The sequence below is a fragment of the Odontesthes bonariensis genome, chromosome 6 (genome assembly GCF_027942865.1).
Source record: "Odontesthes bonariensis isolate fOdoBon6 chromosome 6, fOdoBon6.hap1, whole genome shotgun sequence".
Classification (NCBI taxonomy): Eukaryota; Metazoa; Chordata; class Actinopteri; order Atheriniformes; family Atherinopsidae; genus Odontesthes; species Odontesthes bonariensis.
In genome coordinates, this window is record NC_134511.1 from 22614384 (window position 1) to 22639935 (window position 25552).

Genomic DNA, 25552 nt, shown 5'->3' on the forward strand with positions numbered 1-25552 from the left:
AAAAGAGCAACTGTCAAGCGGCGTCAGCTTTCATTCACAAGCTTTGCCGTCATAGATTTTATGTTGGGATCTTAAGGGGCTCGGGGAACCCTTTTCTACACTAAAAGTAAAACTGTTTTGATACCAAATGAACATAATTGAGTAAAAGTTGACATAATAAATAGAAGTTCTGAAATATGTACCTATGAACATATTACAATTGTAAATACAGTTTAAATAGAGTCATCTGCTAATTCGTGGAAGCAAATATAATCTAAACCCTGAAGAAACTAGATAGATAGATAGATAGATAGATAGATAGATAGTTTTCCCAGATATTAAAAGCAAGAGGTGCAACACTCCACAACACCCCAAAGTATGTTTTTGGACCATGAAATTAAACATCCCTCTAAGGCGGTTTCAACAAAAACCTAATGTTTCAGGATATTCTTTAGGGTTTTAGAAAAATTTAATTAGTCCTATATTTGCATAAAAAAATTCATGTTTCATTCAATTTGTTGACTACAGTTTGTATCTTACATATTTTGAGACAAATGGACTTATTTAGTACAAAATACCTCGCAAATCAGTTTGTCTGAGAACTTTTTTCAGCAGTTAATTTAGGCTTTTTTTCTTTTTTGCATCTAAATCCGAGCTCAACCTGGGGTCACATGAAAGAAAGTAACGCATTTGTAAAGTTCAGAAGAAAGTATTTATTACAAGAACAACTTGATAGCATTTTTCAAAGTAAAAAAAAAGAAAAGAAAAGAAAGAAACAGAGCAAAATGTTGCCGTATTGCTGTTTCAAACACACACAACACAATGTCAAGCAATCTGTACACCTTCCAGAAGTTTGTGTGAAAATGGCATCGGTTCACGAACATTCAGATTTCATTTGGAGATTGATTGGAGAAAAAAGAAGAGAGTGATGAAATCTGCAAAGTAGTGCAAGCATTCTTTTTTTTTTTTTTTTTTTTAATGACTGAAAACGAAATAGTGTTTCCTGTTTGGTTGAAGTCACAGTTCATGTCACGGGTATCACCAATGAATCGAATGCAAATAGGCCTAAACAAATTTAAAGTAAAAATAACAAATACATATGTAATCATCAGTTTATACAAGTGAAACCAATACAACAACAATAACTCAATCAGTGTTGCTCTGACAATAACGCTATGTTCTATGTCTCTCATTCTCTTTTCAGGGTCAGTTTTTAGTTTTCTTACCTGGCAACATGTCTAATCCGTTTGTCCTTTTCAATATGCTGCTAAGGAAATGGACAAAATCTTTAAATGGCCCACGTTTTTTGGATTTCCCTAAACACTTATTTGCTTGAAATACTTGGGATACGGATGCCATTTGAGCCATTTGGGATCTATTTCAATAAATAAATAAATTAGACCAACATCACTCCTCTTCACTCCAACTCTGTACATATTCTCATACCGTATGTACACAAAGATATACACACCCTCCATACTTTCCTTTGAGCCCATTTACTGTTAGCCTCCTCCAAATACTATCGTTTCCTGTTCCATCAAAACAGCTGCGAAACTTTATTCAAAGTTTTGTTTTGTTGTTTTTAAAAAAAAACTTTTCTTAGCACTGGCACCACAATTCCAACCTGTCAACTTTCAAATATATTTCACAAAGTCCTCATACCTAAAACAGTACTGTGAGAAGCTCTGTGGCCGGAGTCTACCTCCCATACGAGAGACAAGCGCTTCACATGAGGATCTTAATATCCAGTTACAGTTTCTATTATTCATGCGCACACTCCAGTTAAGAGTGAGTCTCCATCCAACAAACTTCATCTCATCATCATTCTATTGATATCAACCAGGACACGTCGGTCTGAACTGGAGGAAAGGGAACAGTTTCCAGAAAACATATTTTCACAGCGAAAATATGTCTGTTTCAACCACAAGATGTCCCCATTACTTTGTGTAATGTCTTGTATTTAAAAAAAAAAAAACACCAGGATTCACAGGGAATACAGTACACATCTTTAACGGTTTACTACTATTTTACATCAAGTCAATTCTATATTCAAAAATTGGCAATGTTCCTCAAATTTTACACATTCATGCCCAATCCCTTCAACTTCCATATTATCGGAAACACTTTGTGGCAATGCAGTGTCACCAAACTGAAGCAGAAACATTCAAAAAACGAATCAGTGAATAAACTTTAAGGCAAAGGGAATTGTCAAGGCATTTCCAACACCGATATTGCATAGCTAAGGCAGCACAGACCTTCATACAGCAAACACGTACACTGTGTTCCACGCCTTCCACATACAAAATACGCACATCTCTCAGTGAGCACATCAGCACGTATCTATTCATTCATTCTTCTCAGTCCGTGACTCTGGCTGCGCATGGAACTCCAGAGTATGGTTTGGTCAGAGGAAGAGCTCTAAACGTTTCAGTTTCAGTGACAATGACACAAAGTAACACAACCTCCGACGCTCCCCATATTCTTTTTTTGTTTGTTTTTTTCACCCTTAATCCACTTAAAAGTTAAGAAGTAAAAGTTGAAATGTTTTACTGCATTAATCTTGAGAACATGTTACAAACTGAGCATTCGAAAACAAATATTAACTAAATCAACTGGCTGTGAAAAACTGACATAAAAGAAGAAAAAAAAATTCTGTCTGGGATAAATAAAAGATTTTTTCATTTCATTTTTAGTACATCAATGACACCGGAAAACTGTACAGAAACTGGTAGTGTGTATAATGTACATAAAGTCAGAGGAATGATGTGGCAACCTTTGTATATGTTGGCTATTGTTATATTGCAGATATGGATATCCCACGTGAAGACTACTAATGTGCAGAGACTTATACTTATACTGTCACCATACCAGTATTTTGACTATCAAGGCAAGCAGACAGGCGGTGGCAAACCACAAGAGGGAGCCAATCCAACTGTCCAAAGGTTTAGTGTTTGCACTGGTTATAGAGATGGAGCTTCAAATGCCTGGCACTTTACCGTCCCCCTTGGTGGGACACCAGGCAGGCAGCACATATGCTCTCTTTTTCTATGCACGTGTATCAGTTGTGAGAATTTCACAAGTGTCTTGTTAAAAATAAAATAAAAATCATGATTGGCAAAAGCATCCCCATGCACACATTGAAATTACAGTAAAGATAAACACCATTCCTTTGGTAATAAATAATTTGGCTTGAGTGCAAAAAAATAGCAAGGTGGACCCCCTGCTGTTATCCAAGGAATAAAAACTAAATGGGGGAAAAAAAAAGTGTGTTTGACAAGCAGTGGAAACAGTCTTAACTTAGGTCTTTTTTTTTAACACAGTAGTCAACATTCATGACAACAACCTTCTGCATCCATCAGTTTTGTGCTACATCCAAGCTTCAGTGTCCAGGCTGCCTGACTGTGTGGGGTAGGAGCAGTCTTTGTTTCCCGTGGATGGGGAGTGGGTCTGAGGATGGATCATATCCATGAAGCCCTGGTGTAGGTTCTTGCATGTAGTTGGACGACCAGCATGATGACAGCTCTGAGGGGACAGCGGTGGTGTGTGGCAGGGTGAGAGTGTGTCATGAGCGTGAAGATCTCTGTAGCTGACCGGGGTGGGAATACGTGAGGGGCTGTTTTGTGGCCTGTTGTCAGTTCGAGGTCTAACCCTTGCTGCCAGTTTTTGCTTAGAGATCAGGCCGGCTTTGTTTGCCTTCTTTCGCCCGGTATCCCCATTGGTCAGTGGTAAAGACGGTGGTGGAGAGCCAGAGCGAGATCCGCTCAAGCTGAAGCACATGGAGGAGTTTTCGCTTGAAGAATCCTGGAAAGAGCAGTCCTCAGGGAGAGCGGGCACAGGTGACGGACAAGCCTCTGGAGGAGGGAGGTCATCACTCCAGTCTCCATTTTCTAGGTCATAAGGTAAGTTTGGCTGGTGATTTTCAAGTGGAATATCTCCTTCAGTCTGTGAGCCCCAGCCAAGCTGACCTGGGTTACCTGTGAGCCCTCCTGCAGGAAGACAACCTTTGTGATCTCCATTCATATTATTACAGTGGAAAGCAGGTTGAGAGGGGATGTGATTCATCAGCTTGTCAGGTGATGTGTCTCCAAGCACAGGCAAAGAAGGTGGAATTTCCCTCTCCTCTACTGAACTAGAGATGGCTGGGAGCTTCTTGAGACCCCCTCTACGCTCCCCCCAATGTTCAGGCTCTCCTTGACCAAAACCATGTGGTCCTCCAAAATTGGGTCCATAAAGTAAATTTAGGGGGTCTTCTAGAGGTAAATGACGATGGTTAGTCCTCCTGGATTCCCTGAGATCGGGGAGAGCTCCAATCTTTGCACCCACGTTCAGAGAAGAAGTGGAGGAGTTAGAAGAGGAATAGGCAGAGTCAGTGACATTAGGATCAGTGAGTGCAGATACCTGCACAGTTGCTCCACTTTGAGCCATAGCAGCAGGACCTTCTCTGGCCTGCTGTGTATTGGCCAGAAACTCAGCCTCAAAGCTGCGATACAGGTCCTGCTCCTTTTGTGAGTCTAACGCCGGCAGCATCTGAAAGCCAAAGCCGAGTCCCTCCTCCTCGGTCTCCTGGCACTCCAGGCCAGACAAGTTCCTGAGGCTTCCTCGCCCAGCAGAGCGGGGGGCCTGCGAGATCCGAGGGGAGCGGGCAGCGTGATGATGAGAGTTACGAGGAGATGAGTGTGGTGAACGCCGCCCTCCTGGGGTGACAGGTGGGAGTAGTCTGCCTTTCCCTATGGATGGTGAGCGGGGAGCAGGAGGTCTGGGAGTAGTGACAGTCTTCTTGCTGGGGCTGCTGTTGCTGCTCTGGACTCCTTTGATAGGGGAGTTAGAACATGAGGACGACTGCCTCTTAGTCAACCCAACACCCACTCTCGGGGAGGAAGGGGCCATCTGTTTGTTCCGAGGGTCCTCTCGTCTTTCTGATGATAGAAACTGATGGTCTCTGTGGGCGGGAGCGGGGCTGCTATCACCCGACCAAGTACGGCTACTCAACTTACTCTGACTGTGGGAACGTGGAGCATGGAGCCTTCTTGGGCCCTCGTTTCCAATCGAGCGCCCCCTTTCTGTGCGAGATGGTCGTGCTCCATCTGAGGACCCCGGGGATGGGTTGGGTTTTTTGATTATCGGAGCAAGTGGAGCACGTTCCCGTGATTGGCTACGTGCACGAGGCATCGTGGGACGCAGGGATGAGCTATGATTTCTGGCTCCTGCCCTCTCAATCAGGTGCTTTCCTTCCTTGCGGTTGACGAGCAGTACTACTTCTTCACCAGAGCGCCGTAAAGTACCACCAACAGAGTGCCGCCCTCCTCCTCCTCCTCCTCCTCCTCCCTTAGAGGACGCTGTAGAGGAGTCACTGTCTCCAGAGAGTCGTCTTGTCAGGGGCATCATTGTCTCCTTATTCCTGCAATGTAAAGTGGAGGTATACATTTATATTCAGAATAAAACCACACTCTTAAAAGAAAGTCCAGAGAGTCTCGATTTGCACTGGTTTGTCATATTACAACACAGAGGCTAAAGCGGCTGCCTCTGGCACAGCTCTCAAGCCACACTAGCATATATTTTCGTCCCTCATACCCTGATGTGGGTATGTTTTCAGCAATGTTGAGGACTTATGAGTATTTCCAACTTGCAACTGACCTAAGGCTCATGTGTGTCTTGGAACAGTGGGTAGTGACAGCCAGGGGGATTACAGGGAAGATGAGAGCCAGTGGGGGCAGGATTAGAGTTCTCATAGATTTTCTAACCCAACACACACCATTTCCCTTTTCTAAAGCAGACACCACTCCACTGTCACGCACCAGCAGCACCATCAGGTTTAACTGCATAATCGGCTCATGAATCACATCAGAGGAAGAACAAACCTAGATAAATTGAAAAGTGTTCATCAGTACGGTGTTGAGGCTGAGCCCGCGTTATGGTAATGGTAATGAACTGTCTTGTTTTTCAAGTAATACCGAAAGACTGTATTAGCCTGTTCTATTCTACAAATATAATCATATGACGACTGTAACCGAACTTTCGCCAAAAACTTTCAGTTGCTGTCTACACACCAAACAATCATTTTAGGGATTTTTGTTTTGAAAATTAGTGCTGGTAATACAGTTCTGTTCTGATTCAAATTCCCGCCCAGTGACTTTAATTACAGCTTCATCACACTGGCCATTTCCGCCTGAATATAACCCACCTGTTGACCTACTTCCCCGGGTCAGCAGTGAACAGTTGTCTGGGGAAAGTCGTGAGATTAGCTTTCATCCAATCTGCCCCACGTGAAAGTTAATGCCCTGACCACACAGGGTTAATCTGAATGTGCTGATACCTTGACATCTAGCCTGAACTAACGCTTAAAAGAAACACGAGCAACATTACTGGCTTGTAGCCAAAGTAAACCAACATTCTGTTCTTACATCAGTCGTGTTAAACAATGGTGCTGCCACACTCTATACTGAGAAGGTATGTGACCAACTAAAGTTTAATGCTCTAATGCTCTTTTCACCCCTACAGAACGAGCCGTGTGTATTATTCTTAACATTAAAACACATTCTCTGATTAACCACTTCAGCAGCACATCAGAAAAGACTGAGAAAAGAGGTTTTGTTTGTTATTGCCTTTATACAAATTCAGAAAATCTGTTTATCTTGGAAACAACATGGGAGCTAAAGCTTGAACAAGCTTCAGAATTCCAGCCATGATGGACAGTAAGGTAAACAGACAAATTAGCTGAATGAAAGTGGGAGAGAGAAAAGTGGCAAAGAGTATTTTCTACATTGCCCCCACTAGGAGGCACTGTAAGGTGGTAGTGTAGGGTAGATTTATCATGGCAATGTCACCTGAGATTAGATAAATCTGCTCTGGTCTAATCTGTGGCTTCCTGGTAGGTTTCTGTGTTGTATATCTGTCCCACTCTATGTGTGTGTGTGTGTGTTTGTGTTTGTGTGGGCACCACACAGCGAGCAGCAAAAACTAGGCTAAACTGTGAGAAATTAATTGATATCACACTTGTCTGCACATTCATGTAAACACGCACACTCACCTGAGAGGATTAAAGTGTCGAGGTTCTGAGCGGTCTCGTGGCGGCCTTGGGAGCAGAGTGCGTGCCGCACAAGAATTGAGCTCTGTGGGGACAGAGGAGTTCTGAGATCGACCTGGTCGTGAGGAGGACGAGGACGAGGAGGCATTGGGAGCACAAAGGGGCTCCAAGGAGCGCCTTTCGGGATGTTTGTAAGGTGCCATGCCGTCGTTACGCCAGTGTGGGCCTGGGCTGGTGGAGCGAGAGGAGTGGGCACTCGATGACTTGCTCTGAGCTCCCTGCCCTTGGCCACTAGCTTTAGCTTGGTGGTAACGGTGCGCTGTGGAGACAGAGTGACAAAACGGTGTTCAGACAGACTTATAACCCACACAGGCAGACAGCCTGTACAATCACCAAAGATTAAAGACATTTAGTGGTCAAGAGGTAGACCATAGCAAACTAAATCAATGGCATCAAGCTTGAAATATAACACCAGCCTTGGTTTCAGCTAGAGTCAGCTGTCCGGATGATTTTCCCCTGACACTTAAGCAGCAGTTTAGGTTAGGATGGATGGTCTCACCCAACATAGTTATGGACATGTGTCATCGTGCTGCTGATCACTGTGAGCGTAAACAGGCATGGATAGGACAGGCAAGCCTGTCGGAACACTGCATATATTGTTAGTAAACTGGAATGCAATCATTAAAAAAAATAATAATAAAATTTAATTTAAAAGCACAAAAGCAGCATATGAAATGTTGACCGTGCGTAAGATTTTAAATCAAGTTTAAAAAAAAGTTAGAGTTACAGTCACAGCACACTCTGTTTGGGAATAGATTTGTTTACTGTTAGTTTTTGGCTTTGTCATTGCTTTCGAAGATGGCTCAAGACTGGCACCACAGGGGATGAAACCCTTAAATTCTTGTAGTAATTTCTTATTGTTGAACTATTTTTCAGTGCGGTCTCTCTCAGAATGGCGAAACCTTCTGCCTCGGATGAATACCAACCTGCTGACAGTTCACCTAATGGCATTTCATTGCCTTTTGTAACTTTTTCAGCCCTGTTCCTCCTTATCTTTTAAAGGGACACTATGTAATAAATTAAGTCATTTATTAGCTCAAATCAACATATTCATTCATAAATTAGTCCTCATTGGTGTAAAATTATCTCTGTCAAAAATCTCAATTATCCTCCGGAGTGAAGAATAACTTGCCTGTATCTATATAGAGAGGGCAATCTCTATGGAGGCTGCCATGTCCTTCCAGTCTATGAAAAACGATGAAGTGCCGAGAGAGACATAAAACACTTCGAACCACATTTTCCCCAACGCCAGGCCTGCAAGCGGAAATGACGTCATTTTGACGTCACGTCCGCCGAATGACTTATTACTGGCGCTTAAAGCTGCAGTCTGCAACTCTTTTTCAAGCATAATGCCTGGAACTGTCCAGGGATTCTGAAAGTAGTACATTAAATACCCCAATACAATAAAAAATGAGTTCTCTAGGTCCCCTATATGTCCCGCTAGGTCCCTCCAAAGCCAGCAGGTTTGTTTACAAAATTGCAGACCGGACCGGTAAAAGGTAACCAATCAGGTTTACGAGCTGGGCTCTGCTGCCTGTCAATCACCGATTGTGCACGTGCGATACAAGGTAGGCTCGTCCCCACGCTTATTTATCTAGACTATTGAACTTCATTACGGGCTAGTCTACTTACTGTGTCTTCCATGATCGCAAATGACAGGTGAGTTGATGAATGAGGAGTCGTGTACGCGCATCTGGCGTGCACCTAGACGTGCACGAGTTCTCATGTGTTTTGAAGGGACGGGACAGGAAGTTGAATAACTTTTCATTTTTCGGTTAAAAAATAAGCATTTCTTGCATTTTGCGACTACGGAGGTCACCGTTTTCAACTTCAAGCGTTCCGATAGATCATGTAAACTCTTAAAATGCCAAAAAGTAGGACTTTACGTATGAAAACAACAAATCTTGCAGACTGCAGCTTTAAGGTAAATAGATTTTATCTCTTAAATTATCCCACTAATAATGCATTGATTGTTACCAAACATCTGCTGTAGTACACACAGGCTCTTAACTCACAAAACGAGGCATTAGAAAGTTTGTAAGTTTACCGGGAGTTTATTTAAAAGAACACTTTCCAGATAGCAACTACACACTGCTGCTAACGCTACCGCTGCATCGACGTCACTTCTGGTAACTCCCGGAATATGACTAATTGCATTGTTTGCACACCAAAGGCTATGTCAACTTATGTTATCTGACATGTTATCTGTCATCTGTATTTATAGTGTTGTTGTATGTGTGTTATGTAATCCTTTGTACTATGTGTCTTGATGTCTTTTTCTTTGTATGGACCTTGAGTCTGAAGCCATAGCTTCTTGAATCTTGACACATACCGCCTGCCGTAGTTCAAGAAGTTGCAACGCACATTTGAAAACGCGAGGCACTAGAGAGCAAATTCATTCACTTTGCAAAATAAAATTGCACCACTAGATGGGGGAAGAAATTACATAATGTCCCTTTAAACACGTTCTAAATAACACGAACACGCATTTGTTTTTCAACAGATTTGACATAGCATGCCAACATAATCTATCTGCTATGCAAGAGCATTATGGACTTTGGTGGCAGTAAAGGCCAACATTTTTCAAATACAATGTTGCATCATTTTCAACATCTACATTTCTTGGCTGAGAGTAAAAAAAATCTATCAGAGTTCTAATGAACAAGATGGTCATTGCTGGATGATGAAACAATGCAAATTCAGTAAAACAACAAAAATCGGATAAATGCAATGAGAAATATTTAGATATTCTTAAATCACAACAACAAATACTTATATAATAATATAATAATTAATATATAATAATAATAACCTATATAATAATTACTTATTATCATTTAATACTTCTGCCTTTCATAGTGTCTGCTCCAAGTCAGAAGATAATACATCAAAGGTGAATCATTTGTTTACAACTTTTAAATGCATTCTGAATTATGAAACCCTTTTCCACAACAAAAAAACTGTGACCTCACCAAAAGCAGCACAACGACATGGATCGTGCTTGTCCAAATAATGCTCTAAAGTGTCCCAGCCCCCTCCAACACGCACCATCACATGAGTACGAAGGACCTGAGGGAGAAAAGGTGACAAAGATTAAAGGATGAAACAAACGTATACACTCTTAAATGGGCCAAAGATACTGAAACACAATTCTTTAGATATGGAAATATCACTAAAGGGCAGTTTGCCGATCGTCAGTGTTACATAACATCTAGACACCCCTTTCTCTCCCTTCCCCACGACTCTTCTCTCTCCCACATCACCCCCAGCTGCTGCCATTATGGGGGTTGTTCATTACTATGCCAACTCGCAATTATACAGAGTACGGAGGGATAATAAAGGGCCCAAGTGCTGTGAAAAGCAGTCTGTTGTGGCCCCTCTCTCTTGTTTTTCTGCTAGCTTCACTATTTTTTCAGAGGGTAGTAAGGTGGGCAAGCATTGTAACGCGTCAACTGTGGCTTCTCAGAAAACATTTTATTTATCCTAGGATGGCTATAACGGGGGGGGGGGGGGGGGGGGGGGGTAGATATGTCGCGTTCTGCTCTTCTTAGCACACACATCCACATTACCAGACCAAAGAGCCTCTCTCCCTCCAGGCAGAGGCTGCCTTTCTTGAAACAGCACACTTTTCTTGATGTGACAGCTCCATGGAAGCATCCCCCTGCTTTGGGTTGTGTAACACTGTCTGTCAGCCACATGTTTTAAAGGTTGTACCCGTGTCTTTGAGGGCACATAAGGCAAACCACAGTGATAAATCTGCGTAGGCTCGCATGCAGTTTATTTCCACCGAATCGCACACACGTGGCACCGCATCTCATCTCATCTCCGGGACCCTGACCACGGTCAAATAGAGGCCGCAGACAATGCATGTGCGCCACAGTCTGACCCCACCTTCTCTCCAATACAATTCCTGTCGATCCACTACAAGTCTTTTCATCTGCCTTGCTGCCGTACCACATCAAATCCGTCAAAACAGCTCATCTGCTTATCTCTGCCAGACCTGGGGGCATAAACTGCTTACTCCTCACTGTGTTGACCCTATGCCAAAAACAGGTTTACTGTTTGTGTGATGCTGCGTGACCATCATGAGCCAGCAGTGAAAAGCAGGGTTACACAAGGTTATTAACATATCATCATATTTTAAGCATCACTGCAGTCAGCCTTAGACAGCACAATACAAAGATCAAAAGGTCTGCTAAGAGGGATTTGTATACTGCACACTATGTGCTTCCAGCAGCATATAAAGACATGACTCACTGCTTCTAGCTAATGTAGTTGTTGCCCTTTTTCTACAGGATAGAGGAGTAACTGTCGTGAGTAGCTGTCATGGTACCAGCAACAACAAATACAAATAAAAGTCTCCCCTGCAGTGTGATAAACACCTGACTATGTCGAGAATTATTGAGGGTTCTAAAATGCTAGAAGCACAGATATAATATTAAGGCAACTCTTATCATTTAATGTATACATTTATCAAGAGAATCATAGTGTACGTAAAGGATAATCCCCATTTTAAAATGTGAGATACTGAAGCACAAAGTATGCAAGGTAGAACGCAAGATGTGATGATAATATGAGGCCATACAACTTACTTATCTATGTTTTGTTGGCACTCATTACAGGTCTGAGTTATCAAAATGGCATCGCATGTAAGGATGTCTTTCCTTATCCAACCAGTTCACAATGCATTTCATACTTTATACATAATACTGCAGCACTGAGGATCCTCTTGAGGCTGAATAGATATTTAGAAACCATGTTCCACTTTATATCTGTGGCTCAGCTGCCAGAATTCCCAAATGCTGAAGGGGTTTCACAGTCTTCACCACTACAGACCCCATCCTTGTTTCCATGGCAACAGTGAACAGAGACTTCTTGTCATCATTGCTGGGGCGTGTTGAAGCGATTTCTGCTTAAATCATGCTGTTAAGTTAAAAAAGTGAAGCTCATGGTTCACTTCGGCTGTTGTTCCCCTCAAGTGAAGCCATCTCCGCCCACTGAGGGGTAACCTCATTCATCAACAAATACCCCACTAACACCCCACCACCCCCTGTGCTCGTGTAGCCTGTCCACCCATTTGCTTTCAGTGCTGAATAGGAGTTTGTTGGCGGTTAAAGTAAAGCGTCCGCCAGTTTCCTCCCATCAGGAGAATAAAGGAAGTGTGTTGGGTGCACTTGGAGCTGCTTGGGCTTGTGCATAATCACTGTCATCCCCAGTGATGCATCAGGAGAGGGAGGAAATGGCCCGAAGAGAGCCAGTCTGACCAGACCAACGGCTCCGAGACACAAAGTCCACCTCAAATTTTTATGCATCTGCTCAAGTGACATGGCTGCTCCAACGGGCAGTCGCATGTTGACACCGATCAAACACATCTCACTGCGACTTATAAGGAAATTATGTGGGACAGATGGAGTTCAGGAAGGAGGAAGGTTATGTTTTCTTTTTATGGGAGGGATCTTGTTTTTTTGAAGAAACTCAAATGAGATTGAAGAACCTAATTAGATCAATGTTGACAGGTTTCGGAAACATACGAGGCACTCGGTCTGATCATCAAGTGGCTTGAGCACACACCACATAAGCCAAATGCAGAGAGTTCTTGGCTTGATGGTCTGCGGCTCAGGGCAGAAGGCTTAAGGCCTCTGCACTGCTATGCTGCCACAGCTGGGAGCATGGCTCTGACCCGTCTCTGCTCCATTTAATCCATAGCCTGAGCTGACCCTTCACTCCAAAGCCAGGCTACTAACAAGCTGAGATCTGTGAAAACAACAAGTTCCCTTGTGGAATCAATCGGAAAATCCAAATCACATCTTCACGGTGATTTAATAAAGTGTCCTAGTGAATAATAGTTGTCCCTTCCAGTTTATTAGCTTATGAAAAAGTTAAAGCCCTGGATTTGTTTTTATAAAAATGGCTTTTATTAGCCTAGAATTTACCGCTTATCAAAATATGCAGAATTGCCGGGAAATTAACCACCTTTTGACGTTTGCCATAAGATTGGAAAATTGTAATGTCACCCTGCAGTTGCATTAGCAGCTACTGTGAAAATAGTTATTCGAAAAATATGTTTTTTGATAAATAACAAAAGTCTGTCTTTGCCTCACTCAAGGAAGAGATAAAAAGTGGAGAAATGTGCAAACTCAGAGGAGTGTTGCATTTTATTGGCTCAAAGAGTCTGTCAATAGGAAACGTCAACAGCACTGGTTAACCCTGCGTTACTTACAGAAAAGCCACTGACAGCAAGTCCTGTTGAATTCAGGGAACATTTATGGAAAATAAATGTAAAACACGGCATGTAGAGGCAACTAAATATATTTTTATATATAGTTTATTTTTTTAGACAGGGCAAAGTGTGCTTAATGATTCATCACACAGTGGATATCACATCTCCGGTGTGGACCAAGCGGTGCCATCCGAAATGAAAAAGCACTGATATTACTGACATCTAGGGAATCCAACTGTGTAATACAAATACAGGCAACTTGGAAAACCATCCAAAGAGTCCATTAATCCAGCTGCAAGACATTATGGGTAAGTGAGACAAAATCGATCTCTGGTATCAACCAGCCTTCCTTTACCGTCCTCTGAGGCCTGGAGTGGGTACAGTATCAGCTCCTAAACAGAGAATGAGACAAACAGTCTGGCAGGAACAGGCTACAGCCCAGATAAGGAGGACTCAGGAAATGACTTAAAGCTCTATTTGCGTCGACATAGAAAAATTTGCGTCCTGGGAGTGGGCCAGATGAAGGCAGCTTGTAAACACTCGCAGAAGACAGAGAAATCACAACAGTGTCACGGACATTTTATCATGCAGTTCACTGGTGTTGGATTCGGTCAAGCAGCTGGGGGGGGTGGGGTATCTGTTGCTACATAACCGTGGTTCTCTCCAAAAAACATATGATGCCATATGCCAGCCCCATATGGTTCGACTCAATTATCGCACGCCTTCAGTGCTCTATGCCAAATATACAAGCTGAACATGAGTAACTTAAAGCCTCCCAAATTATACAACTTTGGACTATTAAATCTGTGCTCTCTTTTTCACTTGCTCAACATTTTGTCTCCGTCTTTTTAGGTCTGGCAATCCTAAGACAACAAAGTCTGACGGTGCAGGAGACATCAAGTGTAAGATGATCATGTTAAAAGTCTCCAAATGACTTTTTACACAAAGTAAAGCATGTCTAACGTGCACCTATAACGTGTCTATAAATGTTCAGTATATTGCACAGATTTATGCTCTTTCATGTCTTTTAGCTTTGTTCCAAACAGGTTGTTCTGCTATGTGCACCTTTAAATAAAATGAGCTGCTACTGCCCGACCTCTTCCCAGAAGAGTGGTGCCTTTCCTGCTGCTGCCATGGATACCCCAGAGAAAATGTGGAGGAAGAAAGAGTTACAAGATGTAACTCCACCTCTGTGTGTATGAGCACAGGCCTGATCAACTAAAGCTGGAAACAAGCCCTGAATTAACCGTACAGTGCATGTTCAGACCGATCACAAGACGGAACCCTGCAAAAGTCGCTATATTTCACAATGCACAATATTTCACACATCATGATAGCAGAAATACCAACAGTTAGCTAAGTTTGAGTAGTACTTTAGGACGAAAGGGGGCATTAAAACAAGGTAACTCAAACTCGGTCTTAAATTTTCCAGTGTCCGATTCTCACTTTCCACAGATCTGGCCTGTGTTGTGGGTTTATGATAAAAGACAAGATTAGCACATTAGCTGTGCAATGTACAAACGTCAAGGAATTTCCCACTGCTATGGGGACATTGCCATAAACAAATCTCAGAAATCCACTTGGTCATCAGTTCCACAGATGCCGGGAGTGAATGAGGACTCTTGTTTATTCTTCCAGCCTAAATCCGAACATTTGAATTGCTTTGCTGAGACGTTAGAGCTGGATAAAGTGGCTCTAAAGAGGAAATAATGGCTGTGAGGCAGCTGCTCAGTCAAAAGAACTGAGCCATGATGGGAGCTTTGTTAAAAGGAGTGACTCTACATCTGTGACTTCTAAACGGTTTAAGTAGCATTTAACCTGCATTATGATAACAATAATCTTACTTCCCACAACACAGGTACTGTAATTCAAATGATCCTCTCTACCAGGACTTTAAATTGAAAGTGAGAGCAGCAGTAATATCGGTAATAGTCCTTCACAGGACAGGACAACATGATGAGCACACAATGGCAGGAGACCATTAGGTGTCCCAAGATCTAACCAGGTCATTATCAGTAGGGAGTGCACATGATAGTTTTAGTTCGGGATGCACCAATACCACATTTTTTTTAAACGAGTACAAGTACAAGTACAAGTACTTACCTTTTAGTACTTGCCGATAACGAGTACGGATATGAGTACTAATCAAGGCCATTATAGTTCTTACAATTAAACACATTTTATTTTCTTTAGGCATATTAAACCCGTACTGGTATCAGTATCCGTGCATCCCTAGTTTTTAGTCTATCTGTGTGTCCTGATAATATCACATTGAAATTATTTCTGAATTTCAATCCACATCAATGAATGGATACGGTTTACTTCTTAAATTTGATGTGAACTCCACAGTTGCTGCGTTTGACGGTCAGAGCTGAAATTATGCGGTTGTTTTCATGTGATGTGTCCTCTCATTTAAGTGTAAAAATAAAAACTCAATCATGCGTAGACATGCGAGACAATGACAGACCACTCCAATCGATGTCGAGGTTTATGGTGAAGAGGCCTTACTCTGATGAAGATCAGTGAACTGGAGTCTCCCACTTTGTACTTCCCCTCGGACACTTTGATCATTGGAAACTGAGCTGGACAGGAGCAGCGGCCAAGAATCTCACGCACCTGAGAAGAGAAATAACAGATCGTTTTCAACATCCGGGGCACACAAAGACAATGCACACATGTAGGAAACCTGACAGAGATCACTTCCCGTTCTGAACGGGGATCATGTTTTAGTCACACAAATCTATGATTGTGACTGAAGCGCTGCTGGACCATTGTGATGTTGATGCTATGTGTCATCATCACAATGACTGTTCTACAGTGTGAGAAATGAGCAGTCTTGGCTGCCAGAATATGGATGTGTTGGACTGTGTGTGTGTGTGTCATCTTCCTGCCAAATTTTCTCTCCAAGCACCTACTGAGTGATAAAATGTCCCGCCCCGCTGTCTGCCTACATTAAGAGCTTCCTTCATCTCATTTTATCAGAGAACTTTGGGTCACTTAGCTCATCACAAAGTCTCGGGAAAAATACATATCTGGTCATGCTGGGAACACTTTGTAGCTCTCTGGGCTTTTACGAGACAGAGTTTCTGCTTGTGACATCATGAAGTGAAGGGGTTAAAGAGCACAAAAAACCAGACTGGTGGCGGTGATGATGTCAGCAGGCATGTGCTAGCAGCTGGGTTTTGAATTGAGAGAGCCAGAGCCGGCACCCTTGCTGTGGTCGGGGGGGGTGCTTATTAGGCAACTAGGAGTCAGACACAACTGCAGGGTGGAGTGAGATCAGCCTGTGTTGCGAATGCCTGTGCTCTTGCCGGATTGGACAGCTGCAATGTTTGTCTTGGCGTCTCTCTCAGACAAAGGCGTGTGCACACTTGTCGACAAGGAGGGAGAGAAGGTGGAGCACCAAAATGAAAGAAAGCACAGGAGGAGAGGAGGAGAAAATACTTTATAATAGTGTGCGCAAGGGCAACAGGGACTGTACCTTATATCTTTAAGAGTAATCAAATGACATGTTGGAAGATTTGGGGTTATAAACCTCTAGCCTTTAGTGGTTTGCAGCACCTTTCATGCAGTACACAGAGCTCAAGGGACATACTTTGCTTTGTGCATGTGTGTGCTCAGCCCACAGCACATCCATTATTCAGAAGTTTAAGGTAGCACCTTGTGATTTTCTTGAAATAGCACCCTTCTCCAATCCCACGCTAATTAAAGAGGGAGGAATCAGAGTTAAACCTCTGTGTCTAACCTGCCCCTCTGTTCCATGTTTCACCTGCTTCCTCAGAGCCTCTGCTTTTTATTTTACTTTGTTGCAAGTAAGTCTCTATTTTTAGCCTGTGACCAACAGTGTACTTGACTTAGTTTTTTTTGTTTTGCTCGCTCCTTCTCTTTTTCCCTTCCCAGCCACCCTGCCCTCCTTTCAGTCCGTAGGTTGACCAGCCCATTTTGGAAAAACCCCAGCTAGTGAGTTAATGGAAAGATTACTATGGTAACAGACACACACACACATAGTCCCTCTCTTCCTTTTTGGACTGTACAGCTTGCCTTCTTTTTTCATTCTTGCTATAGTAAAGCCTCTCGCCCACAGAGCTAAGCAGATGAGGTCATAACTTTTCCTCAAGCGGGTAGGTGTAGGACTCACATAATGTCTCATGTGAAACACTGAGAAGGATACAGACGGGAACAATGACGAGCTTAAAAAAATAACCTAATCAACGGCAGATCTGAGAGTTGAAGTATTCACTCCGGGGAGCCTTTGGCATTAAATGTGTGCACTTAAAATCTCTTTACAGTGTCAACAAAAGCAGCTCCACTAAAACCAAAACATGCAACCACACACACACAAACACACGGACGCACACTGCAGAATGAGATCGAAGGAGGGGAGTGAGAAAAGGTCATGCAGGAAACATGCGGAAGTGGAGCAGGAACGCTGCGAAAAACTGAAGGATGAATTATAGATGAAGACAAGAGACGCTTTCTGCAAGAGTTGCAGATGTTTGAGAAGGAAACGAGAGAAAAACCAACAGTGAACAATCTCCATCAGGTCCTGAGAATCTGCTGTATCTTAGGATAGGAATGCAGAGATGTTTTTTGCCCAACAAGAGAAGCTTGTGTGACACTCTCGTTGAGCTGAGTAGCAACATTTTTCTGAGGAGTTTCATGTATACGGGGCATTCCATTAAAGATCCCCCACTGCTTAGATCACGTCATATCTGCTCAGCATGAGCCGACAATCTTTTTTCTTTTCCTTCCTGACCTGCAAACATCTGAGTGCCCAGTCATGGAAGAGATACTGTAGGCAGAGACTGAGTGAACCCTGGGGATCAACACAGGAAATGGGAGGAGTAGAGATAAAGATGTTTAGGTTTTCCTCTCCCTATCTTTTTTTTATTGATTTCAACTTTAGACTTTATCATTGTACATTAAGATGTAGCTTAAATAAAATACTGTCACAATAACGCAAAGTCCAGAGGTTGCGCATATCACTGTAAAAAGTATATCTGTCATATAATTGTGACAATTTATTGGTTAATATTATCCACATATACAAAACAGTGTTTCCCTTCTGGTTTTGTGGCCTATATCTGGAGTTGTACTCTGTACTATGAGAGGTTACACAGCCATTTGAATACTTGTCTGATCTTCCTGTGAGTCAGCAACTGCTACAGGACCATAGGTTTGCTGTAACCAGCTTCTTTTATGAGAACTAACCAATCTTATTGCGAAACTCCAACAATAAAAAGGAACCTTACAACCTCAATTCATAGGAATTTATACAAGCACTTTCAAGCTTTGACTTTTTTTGTCATCCTTCGGTGAGAAAATTAAAGAGTTGATAGTTTATAAAAGATTATAAAGCACAGCACATACAGTAAACGCGAGGTTATTTTTTTATTTTACAAAAATGACAGAACAAGACTCTTCTGTTGGTTATACTGTGTGCCCCGAAGCCTGGAAACTTCCCAAGAGAAAACAACCTCCCGATCAGATAAGCACAGACAGACAAAAGAACCCGGCCTATAGGGGCGCCTGCTTGTCAGAACAAAGATTTCTGGAACTTGAAAGGTTATTGGAGCAACGCCCATAAGAAAGCTACATATCAAACTCTCTCCTACTACTAAACCGCTGCCCCGACAGACAGCATAAATGACTGCTCTATGGACAGCTACGCCACAGCTTATAAACATAGGACAGCTTCCGAACAAATGATCTCAAAAACAATATGAGGTCGTAAGGGGGGGGCGAAAAATAACTGCACGAAAGACAATGTTTTCTAATCATGTCGGAAATGACGCCTGAATGAGTTAGTGTGCTGCGGGTCTCAGGAGCCCAAACAGCAGAGAAGAAAGGGAAAAACAGAGATGGCGGAACGCCTCAAGGTCAAGTATGTCCGTTGCATCCTCACATGGGGAGGGAAAAAATAGATTACACATATTTCTAATCAGCTCTGAGTTTATCGTGCTTCCCGATTTGATATTGATGAGTTTTGCTATTACTGTGTAATGAGGGTAAGTTAATTGAGATATAAAATAAAATAAAAAATCAATGCAACACCTTTATTCATTTGCTGCGTCCTTTATTGATCTACACAGACTCCCTAGAGTGTGGCAGCCACCATGGCTGCCTGCACCCTGATATTCAGGAAGGAACTACTCCAAAATACGGGCTGGACTGAGAGTGTAGGCAACATGGAGATTGTGGATAAGCTCCTCAGAAGTAGAGCCATTCCTCACAACTAAGTAGGCACGCCCTCCATTTGTAAGGGTAGAGGTCACTTTCCATTTTTTTCAGTGTTTTGACATTGAAGGAAACGTCACTGCACTCCTTCTGACAACAACTCAGATATGATAATCTAGGCAAGTCTCTAAAAAGGTTAAAACAATAGCCAGCAGCTAACATGCTTAGCAAGTCTCAACAGGCTCTAAAATGAGTCAGGCTCAAAAACTGAAAATATCCGGGGGTTTTTTAAGGCTTACCAAACATGAAATACAACCATTGGAAGTATTTTTATTTTTGTTCAAACAAGATGCATTGCGTTACTCTTGTAGCAGCATTGAAAAAGTATGCCTGAGAGGTGCTGGCACATATAAAGTATGTTTTTGTGCCTAATACAAGGAAACAAGTGTTTCTAAAAGGTCTAAACTAGTCCTGCAACTGTTATCTAAAGAATCACATGCCTTTATGTGGTTTCGTGTACTTAATTACTTTGTGTTGCGCATTTGGTCAATTTGCAAAATGCAATCATACTTGCTCCAGGACAAACATCATTTGCTGCATCAAGGCAGCCATTCTCTGGAAATCAATTCCTGTCCTCTGGCAACATGACAAAGAGCCCATCAGGAGCAGCAGCGATGCAAGAATCTGATGGATATCTAGAGCTATGAGGTAAAAAAAACTGTGTAGGAAGTTAAATATCAGGCCAGTGCCTAACTTGTTTACCGATTTGTTTTGATCTGCTCGTACCAAACGAGGTTAGCAGAGTTTTTATGTTCTTATGTTTATGTTTTTATGTCTCCATCTGAGACCAGCTGGAAGAGGCTGCAGCATTCTCGCTGACTGAAAGAAGCCTGTTCCGACAGACACCCAATTATATGAAAATTACGCAAATGATTATCTGATAGCATCAAACGCTCCAATAAAAGGCATAAAGTGGGCAACATGCAAAGTGACGAGTCAGCTGTTTCCACACACAAACTTGTGTTGGAAACAGTGATGAGGAGTGAGAGTGTTACAGTGCAAAACAACCTTTAAAACACTAAAAACATGGACACGTGTGTGATTGATGGCTACCATGTTCTCTCAGCAAAGTGTGACCCAATACAAAGCAGTGTGACCTACTTTTCCTCTTCCCTCGCCCTACTGCAGCTCTGCCTCCCGGAGTAACATCCACTCCAGTCAGGTTCAACAGAGTGTACAGTGAAGTCACTCAAGTCGGCCTGTCTGTTGTCTCCCCTCTTTTATTCCCTGAATGCATAAATTGCTCCATAAGGTTAATGGAGCAGCAGAGGGAACATGCAGGCACAATACACACATTCTCTTCCCGCATCACCCCTGTGCTCTGGAGGTGTTTCCATCTGAAGATCGAGATATCAGCCTTTGATTACTTGGCTGCCAACACTGTCGGTCTATTCATTTCCTCTCGTCCATGACAACATGGAAGACATACGGTTCCACTCTTTGCTTTATCATCTCCAGTGGAAAGGGGGTTGGGGGATGGGAGCGATGGCTCACATATATGAACTAAACAAGGGCTGAATGCGACGCCTGGGGTGAAAAGAGATATGAGCCAGTTTATATGGTTAATCATGATGCTGACTGAAGGAATCCAACAATGACCATGAAGCCCCTGTGGTCTGTTTGTGAGCTCAAATATTGTACACTATAGATGCCTTCACATGCAGTTAACATGTGGTCAACCAGAGAACACATGAAAGCGTTGCTCGGTATGATTTCAATTGTCAAATACTAATTTGTATAGCTTGAGCTTGTACAAAAGAGCCCTAAGGAGGACTAATGGAAAGACCCAGTAAACATGTGCATTTGCTTCGGGCTCAGTGCAGCTTATAGGCCATGATCCCTCTCTTGTGGCACTTGGAAAGTAAACCCCTGAATGCAGCGGATAAACCTTCGTCAACATATACAGAGATGTGGGAGCAGCTGCCGTCTGCACACCGCCAGAACTGAAACAAGGGAACATTTAGACTCAAGTCAAGACAAAAGACATGAAACATTCGGACACTTCCTCAACTTTAGAGTGGAAAGGCGTCCCACTGTAAGATGAGTGAGCTGAGGAAGATCAGAGGAAAGCACAGCGGTGGTAAGTGTTGATGTGAGGGTGTGTAACCAGGAAAATCAAAAGCTTATACCTATTGTTTCCAGCCGGTAGTAGATGTTACACATCATGAGTCACATTCCTGTTACCTAAGTGTTCAGAGACAAACAAACTATCATTTTGTGATACAGAGGCAGTTTTCGCCCATCGACTGACTGCATGAGCACAAAGAGAGTAGCATTTTGAGAGATCTGTGTCTGTCCGTATAAATTCACACTCTCTTGAAAGTATTCCTATTGTCTTAAAAAGGGATTTACTCTTATTGTTCAACTACAAAACAATGTAGACAATGCAGTGAAATTCCTCGTCTTAATGCATGATACTGATCCATTCTTTAACAGCCAAAGAACAGTTAAATATAACCCTATTTGCCAGTCCCCTTACGAGCTGTCTTTTTTTCCTACGGTAACATCCAATACGGCTCATCTATGAACTCTAAGTCTTACATTTACGACTTGGAATTTTACTGGATTCATGTGAAAGCACGTGGTGCCACACGCCTGATTGTACAAAATAGTTAGCCGTTTAGAGGATTTCAGTTTGCACAAACATCTAAGGCGCACATCTTCGAGGTCAAAGTCCTGGCAACTATGACTGTTTATCATTAGGGAGGCCCATTAATCATGTGTCTTTTCTAAAAAAAATAAAATAGCTACATAAGTAGGTCACTGAGCTCAGATTCTTCCACATTAATAAGTCAATACATTGGACAGAAATACAACAGCGGAAGCATTCTGACGTTTTTTTTTTGTCTGGCGTGAGAAGCAAACATTGATCAAATTCATTAAAGGAAAATGGAGTTTTTATTTTGAGCATTTCCTATCAGACTGTGCTATATTGTGCGACGGTCCAGAAAATTAGAAAGGTCTAATCTCACACGTCAACGTCTTTGCCCCATGAAAAAAAAAAGAACCACAAAGAGGTGAAGTCATAGCACAGGATGTGTTCGTACAACTCAGGACACCTAGGATTACACTTGACAAAGATGAACTATTTCAGTATTGCGGCCTCAGCTCTAAATATCACTGTGGTTTCTTGTTTGAATTGCCTAGTGTCGTGGGTGTTTTCTGTTGTTTACAGCTTACATCTAAGGAGACAGATATTTCCCTCTCCAGACACACGATAACTAAAAAGGTCGCTTCCTGTTTCAGTCAAAAGCTGCCCGATCCGTGAGTCTCTCTGTCTGACAGATGACAGCAGAGGTAATGTGTGCATCGGTGTGCTGTGGAATGTGTCTGCAACAGAAAGGGAAAGGAGGGGCATATGCATCACAAGCTCCCTTGTGATAATTTGTCCCAAAATGCAGTTGGCCTGTATAATCCCTAGCACTCAGTCATATGTGCGAGAGTGTGCAGACTCAGACTATCTGGAAAAGAACAGCGCACATCATCCTCCTCCTCGTGCTCTCCTCTTATTTCGGTCTGCAGAGGTCACACAAGAAGCGCCCCACTGACAAGCATGAGTGTGCCAGTCGACCGCCTCCCATCCTCCCTCTCCGTTGTCCCTCCGATCAGCAGTATCAAAGACACACATTGTTCTTCTCATCAGTCTGAAAATATTAACTTCACCATCACTCACGCAACCCCAGTAGCATGTGGTCCGTTGGGTTCGTCTGCCTGCTCGTTAGCTTTGCTCTGGAATCTCATGTCCAGCAGGCAAAGCCAAAAGGTCAAACAGTTCAAAATAATGAATGGTGAGAAGAGAGGGGACATGTTAAAACGCTCCCCTGTGAGGAGAAGAGAGAATCTGGGTGGGAAACACAAACCGACTCTACAGGTGAACAGGAATTTAACAGCATGGTCTAAAACAAAGTCATGCAGGTACACACCGGCACCAAAGGACAAGGCACCAACCTTCTTTGTAACACTGATGTGACACTTTCAGAGAGCACATCACTTCTCTAACATCTCTGTGTTATGCTGTGGGAGAAACTTGGCCTTCTGTCAGGTGTTCTAGCACAAGACAAAACGCGCAGGATGATATTTACTTTAGGCCAAGGCCGATGGGAGAGAGCTCATGGGAAACTGTATTCATTACCCTGTGAGAACAGCTGTCCAGCAAATCCACGGCATGATTAAATATGTGAGGTGTGAGGTAATCACTCCAGCATTCATAAATCATGGACAAGTTAGGACATCATTTGTGGTTTCTGAGAAGTCAATGTGAACATTAAGAAAACTCACCAACTCATCCAAATTGCGCATGTCACACAAGACTCTCTTCTGCGGCCAGATGAATGGTTCTGGATCAGGTTCCTCCTCATCCTCCACGCTCTGGCAGCTCTCCTTCCGACTGTAACACCTGCTGGGTGAGCTCGTCTCGGATGGCTCCTCTCCATCGATCCGCAAGCTCTCCTGATCCCGAATCTCCTCCTCGATCTCCTCCTCCAGCTGGATCAGCATGGGGGCCAGCATGCCGAACTTGGACCCCCGCCGCGCCACCTCAAGGAGACACAGGATGAAATTCTTCTCGTTGCATCTCTCCACCAAGTCGTTGGTCTCAAACATGAGGACGTCCTTGATCCAGAGCTCCTGTCTGCACCACGTGATGAAGTTGGACACGTTATCCCGCGCCAAGAAAGAGCCAGGGACAGCATTGCGCGACTGGAAGCCAACATCTTTCGATGGCACCTTCATGGACTCTGCTGCCTCCGGGTACTTTAGCTGGAAGTCCTGCGCGGCGCGGTTCACATTGTTGGCGTGCCGACACAGGGCACAGCCCGTCCCCAGCCCATCCATAAAGGTGTCTGCAGTGATATCTAGATCATACAGGGTGTTCAGCCATTCGGCCAGATCCTCCTTCATGGCATACAGGTATTCCTCACTGGATTTAAAAGGCCGAATACTCTTGGAGGCGGCGGACTGAATGTTGCTCTGATCAGCCATATTGTCCATTGTGATCATGTATCAATGAAGTCTACTTAATGATTCCCGACTGTCTCATTGCACGACTGCGCCCCAAAGCCTCACCCGCAGAACGTCGCGTAATAACCGTGTTGACTCGCCCATGCCGATTTGCATGTGCGGCTCCTTGCGGGAGCTAATTGAAGCCAGGCTTTGTGTTGTCAGAAGCATATCGGGATGTGGAGTGTCCGTGGCGCATGGATGCGTTTTCCGGATGTCTACGAAACCCGCTTCCTCTGAAAGAGCGCATCTCCTTGTCCCGGAGTGAGAGCGGAAAACGGATCCCTCCTGGACGCCGACACACACACACACACACCAGTGCGACGACCAGTCAACCCACCAGATGACCGGACGGTCCAATGATACGAAAATTTCCACGTGTCACCATGTCTGTCCGAGGCGCTCAACCTCTCACCGATGAAATCACACCGCTGAGCGGCTCCGTGTGCTCAGCCCCTGTCCCTGCAAACAGGCTCAGCCCATGTTGCGCCGCCTCTTGCGCTGAATGTGTTGACCTGCTGTAGCTTAAACCAGCACTCGGAGGCACATCCCATTATGAGGGATAAACGCCCGGCTTGGAAAAAAAACTTAACCCCGTGTTCACCAATCCATCGCCGAAGCATAATGTCAGGGTTGCGGGCCAGAGAAGCATCGAACTGTGTGTTATGGAGGTATTTATGCTGCCCAGTCCATCCTGTTCACGAATAAGATGGCTTCACAGCCTTTCCATATCAAAGTCACTGTTTACCCTATTTACCAAACAGCCGTAACGCCGTCGAAGGCCATCAGCGCTTATGCAGAACTATGAGATAACAAGTCTGCTCAGTGCAAGAACCTCCCTCTTGACCGTTTAATCTTACCAATGACTAAAGGATATGACAAGTTGGAAGTGGAGCATTTACGGTCTTATCTAAAACAGGTTGTGTAATGACTGCGGTCATTGATTTTTTTTTTTAGGAGGAAGCTCACAAATCAGAAATCTCACATCAGTGGGACTGCCAAAGATTGGGGGATTAATGACTTATACGATACAG

At 43.3% G+C, this 25552-nt stretch overlaps 1 protein-coding gene across 1 annotated transcript; it reads right to left on the reverse strand.

Moving 5' to 3' along the window:
* Positions 1–933: 933 nt before the first annotated feature.
* Positions 934–25340, reverse strand: gas2l1 (growth arrest-specific 2 like 1). Its single transcript, XM_075467963.1, has 5 exons — positions 23799–25340; positions 15792–15899; positions 10036–10132; positions 7007–7322; positions 934–5377 (listed from the first exon to the last, which is right to left on the reverse strand). The coding sequence occupies exons 1-5, from the start codon at positions 24516–24518 to the stop codon at positions 3346–3348; spliced, it is 3273 nt and encodes a 1090-aa protein (XP_075324078.1). The 5' UTR covers positions 24519–25340; the 3' UTR covers positions 934–3345.
* Between the last annotated feature and the right edge of the window lie 212 nt (positions 25341–25552).

What these genes read in the sequence shown, in the direction of transcription:
- gas2l1 (XM_075467963.1), bottom strand. Translation starts at nt 24,518, where the DNA reads ATGATCACAATGGACAATATGGCTGATCAGAGCAACATTCAGTCCGCC. An exon ending in TGCGCAATTTGGATGAGTTG is followed by an intron (nt 15,900 to 23,798) that starts GTGAGTTTTCTT and finishes TTCTCTTCTCAG; the next exon opens with GTGCGTGAGATTCTTGGCCG. An exon ending in CGACACTTTAATCCTCTCAG is followed by an intron (nt 5,378 to 7,006) that starts GTGAGTGTGCGT and finishes TTTACATTGCAG; the next exon opens with GAATAAGGAGACAATGATGC.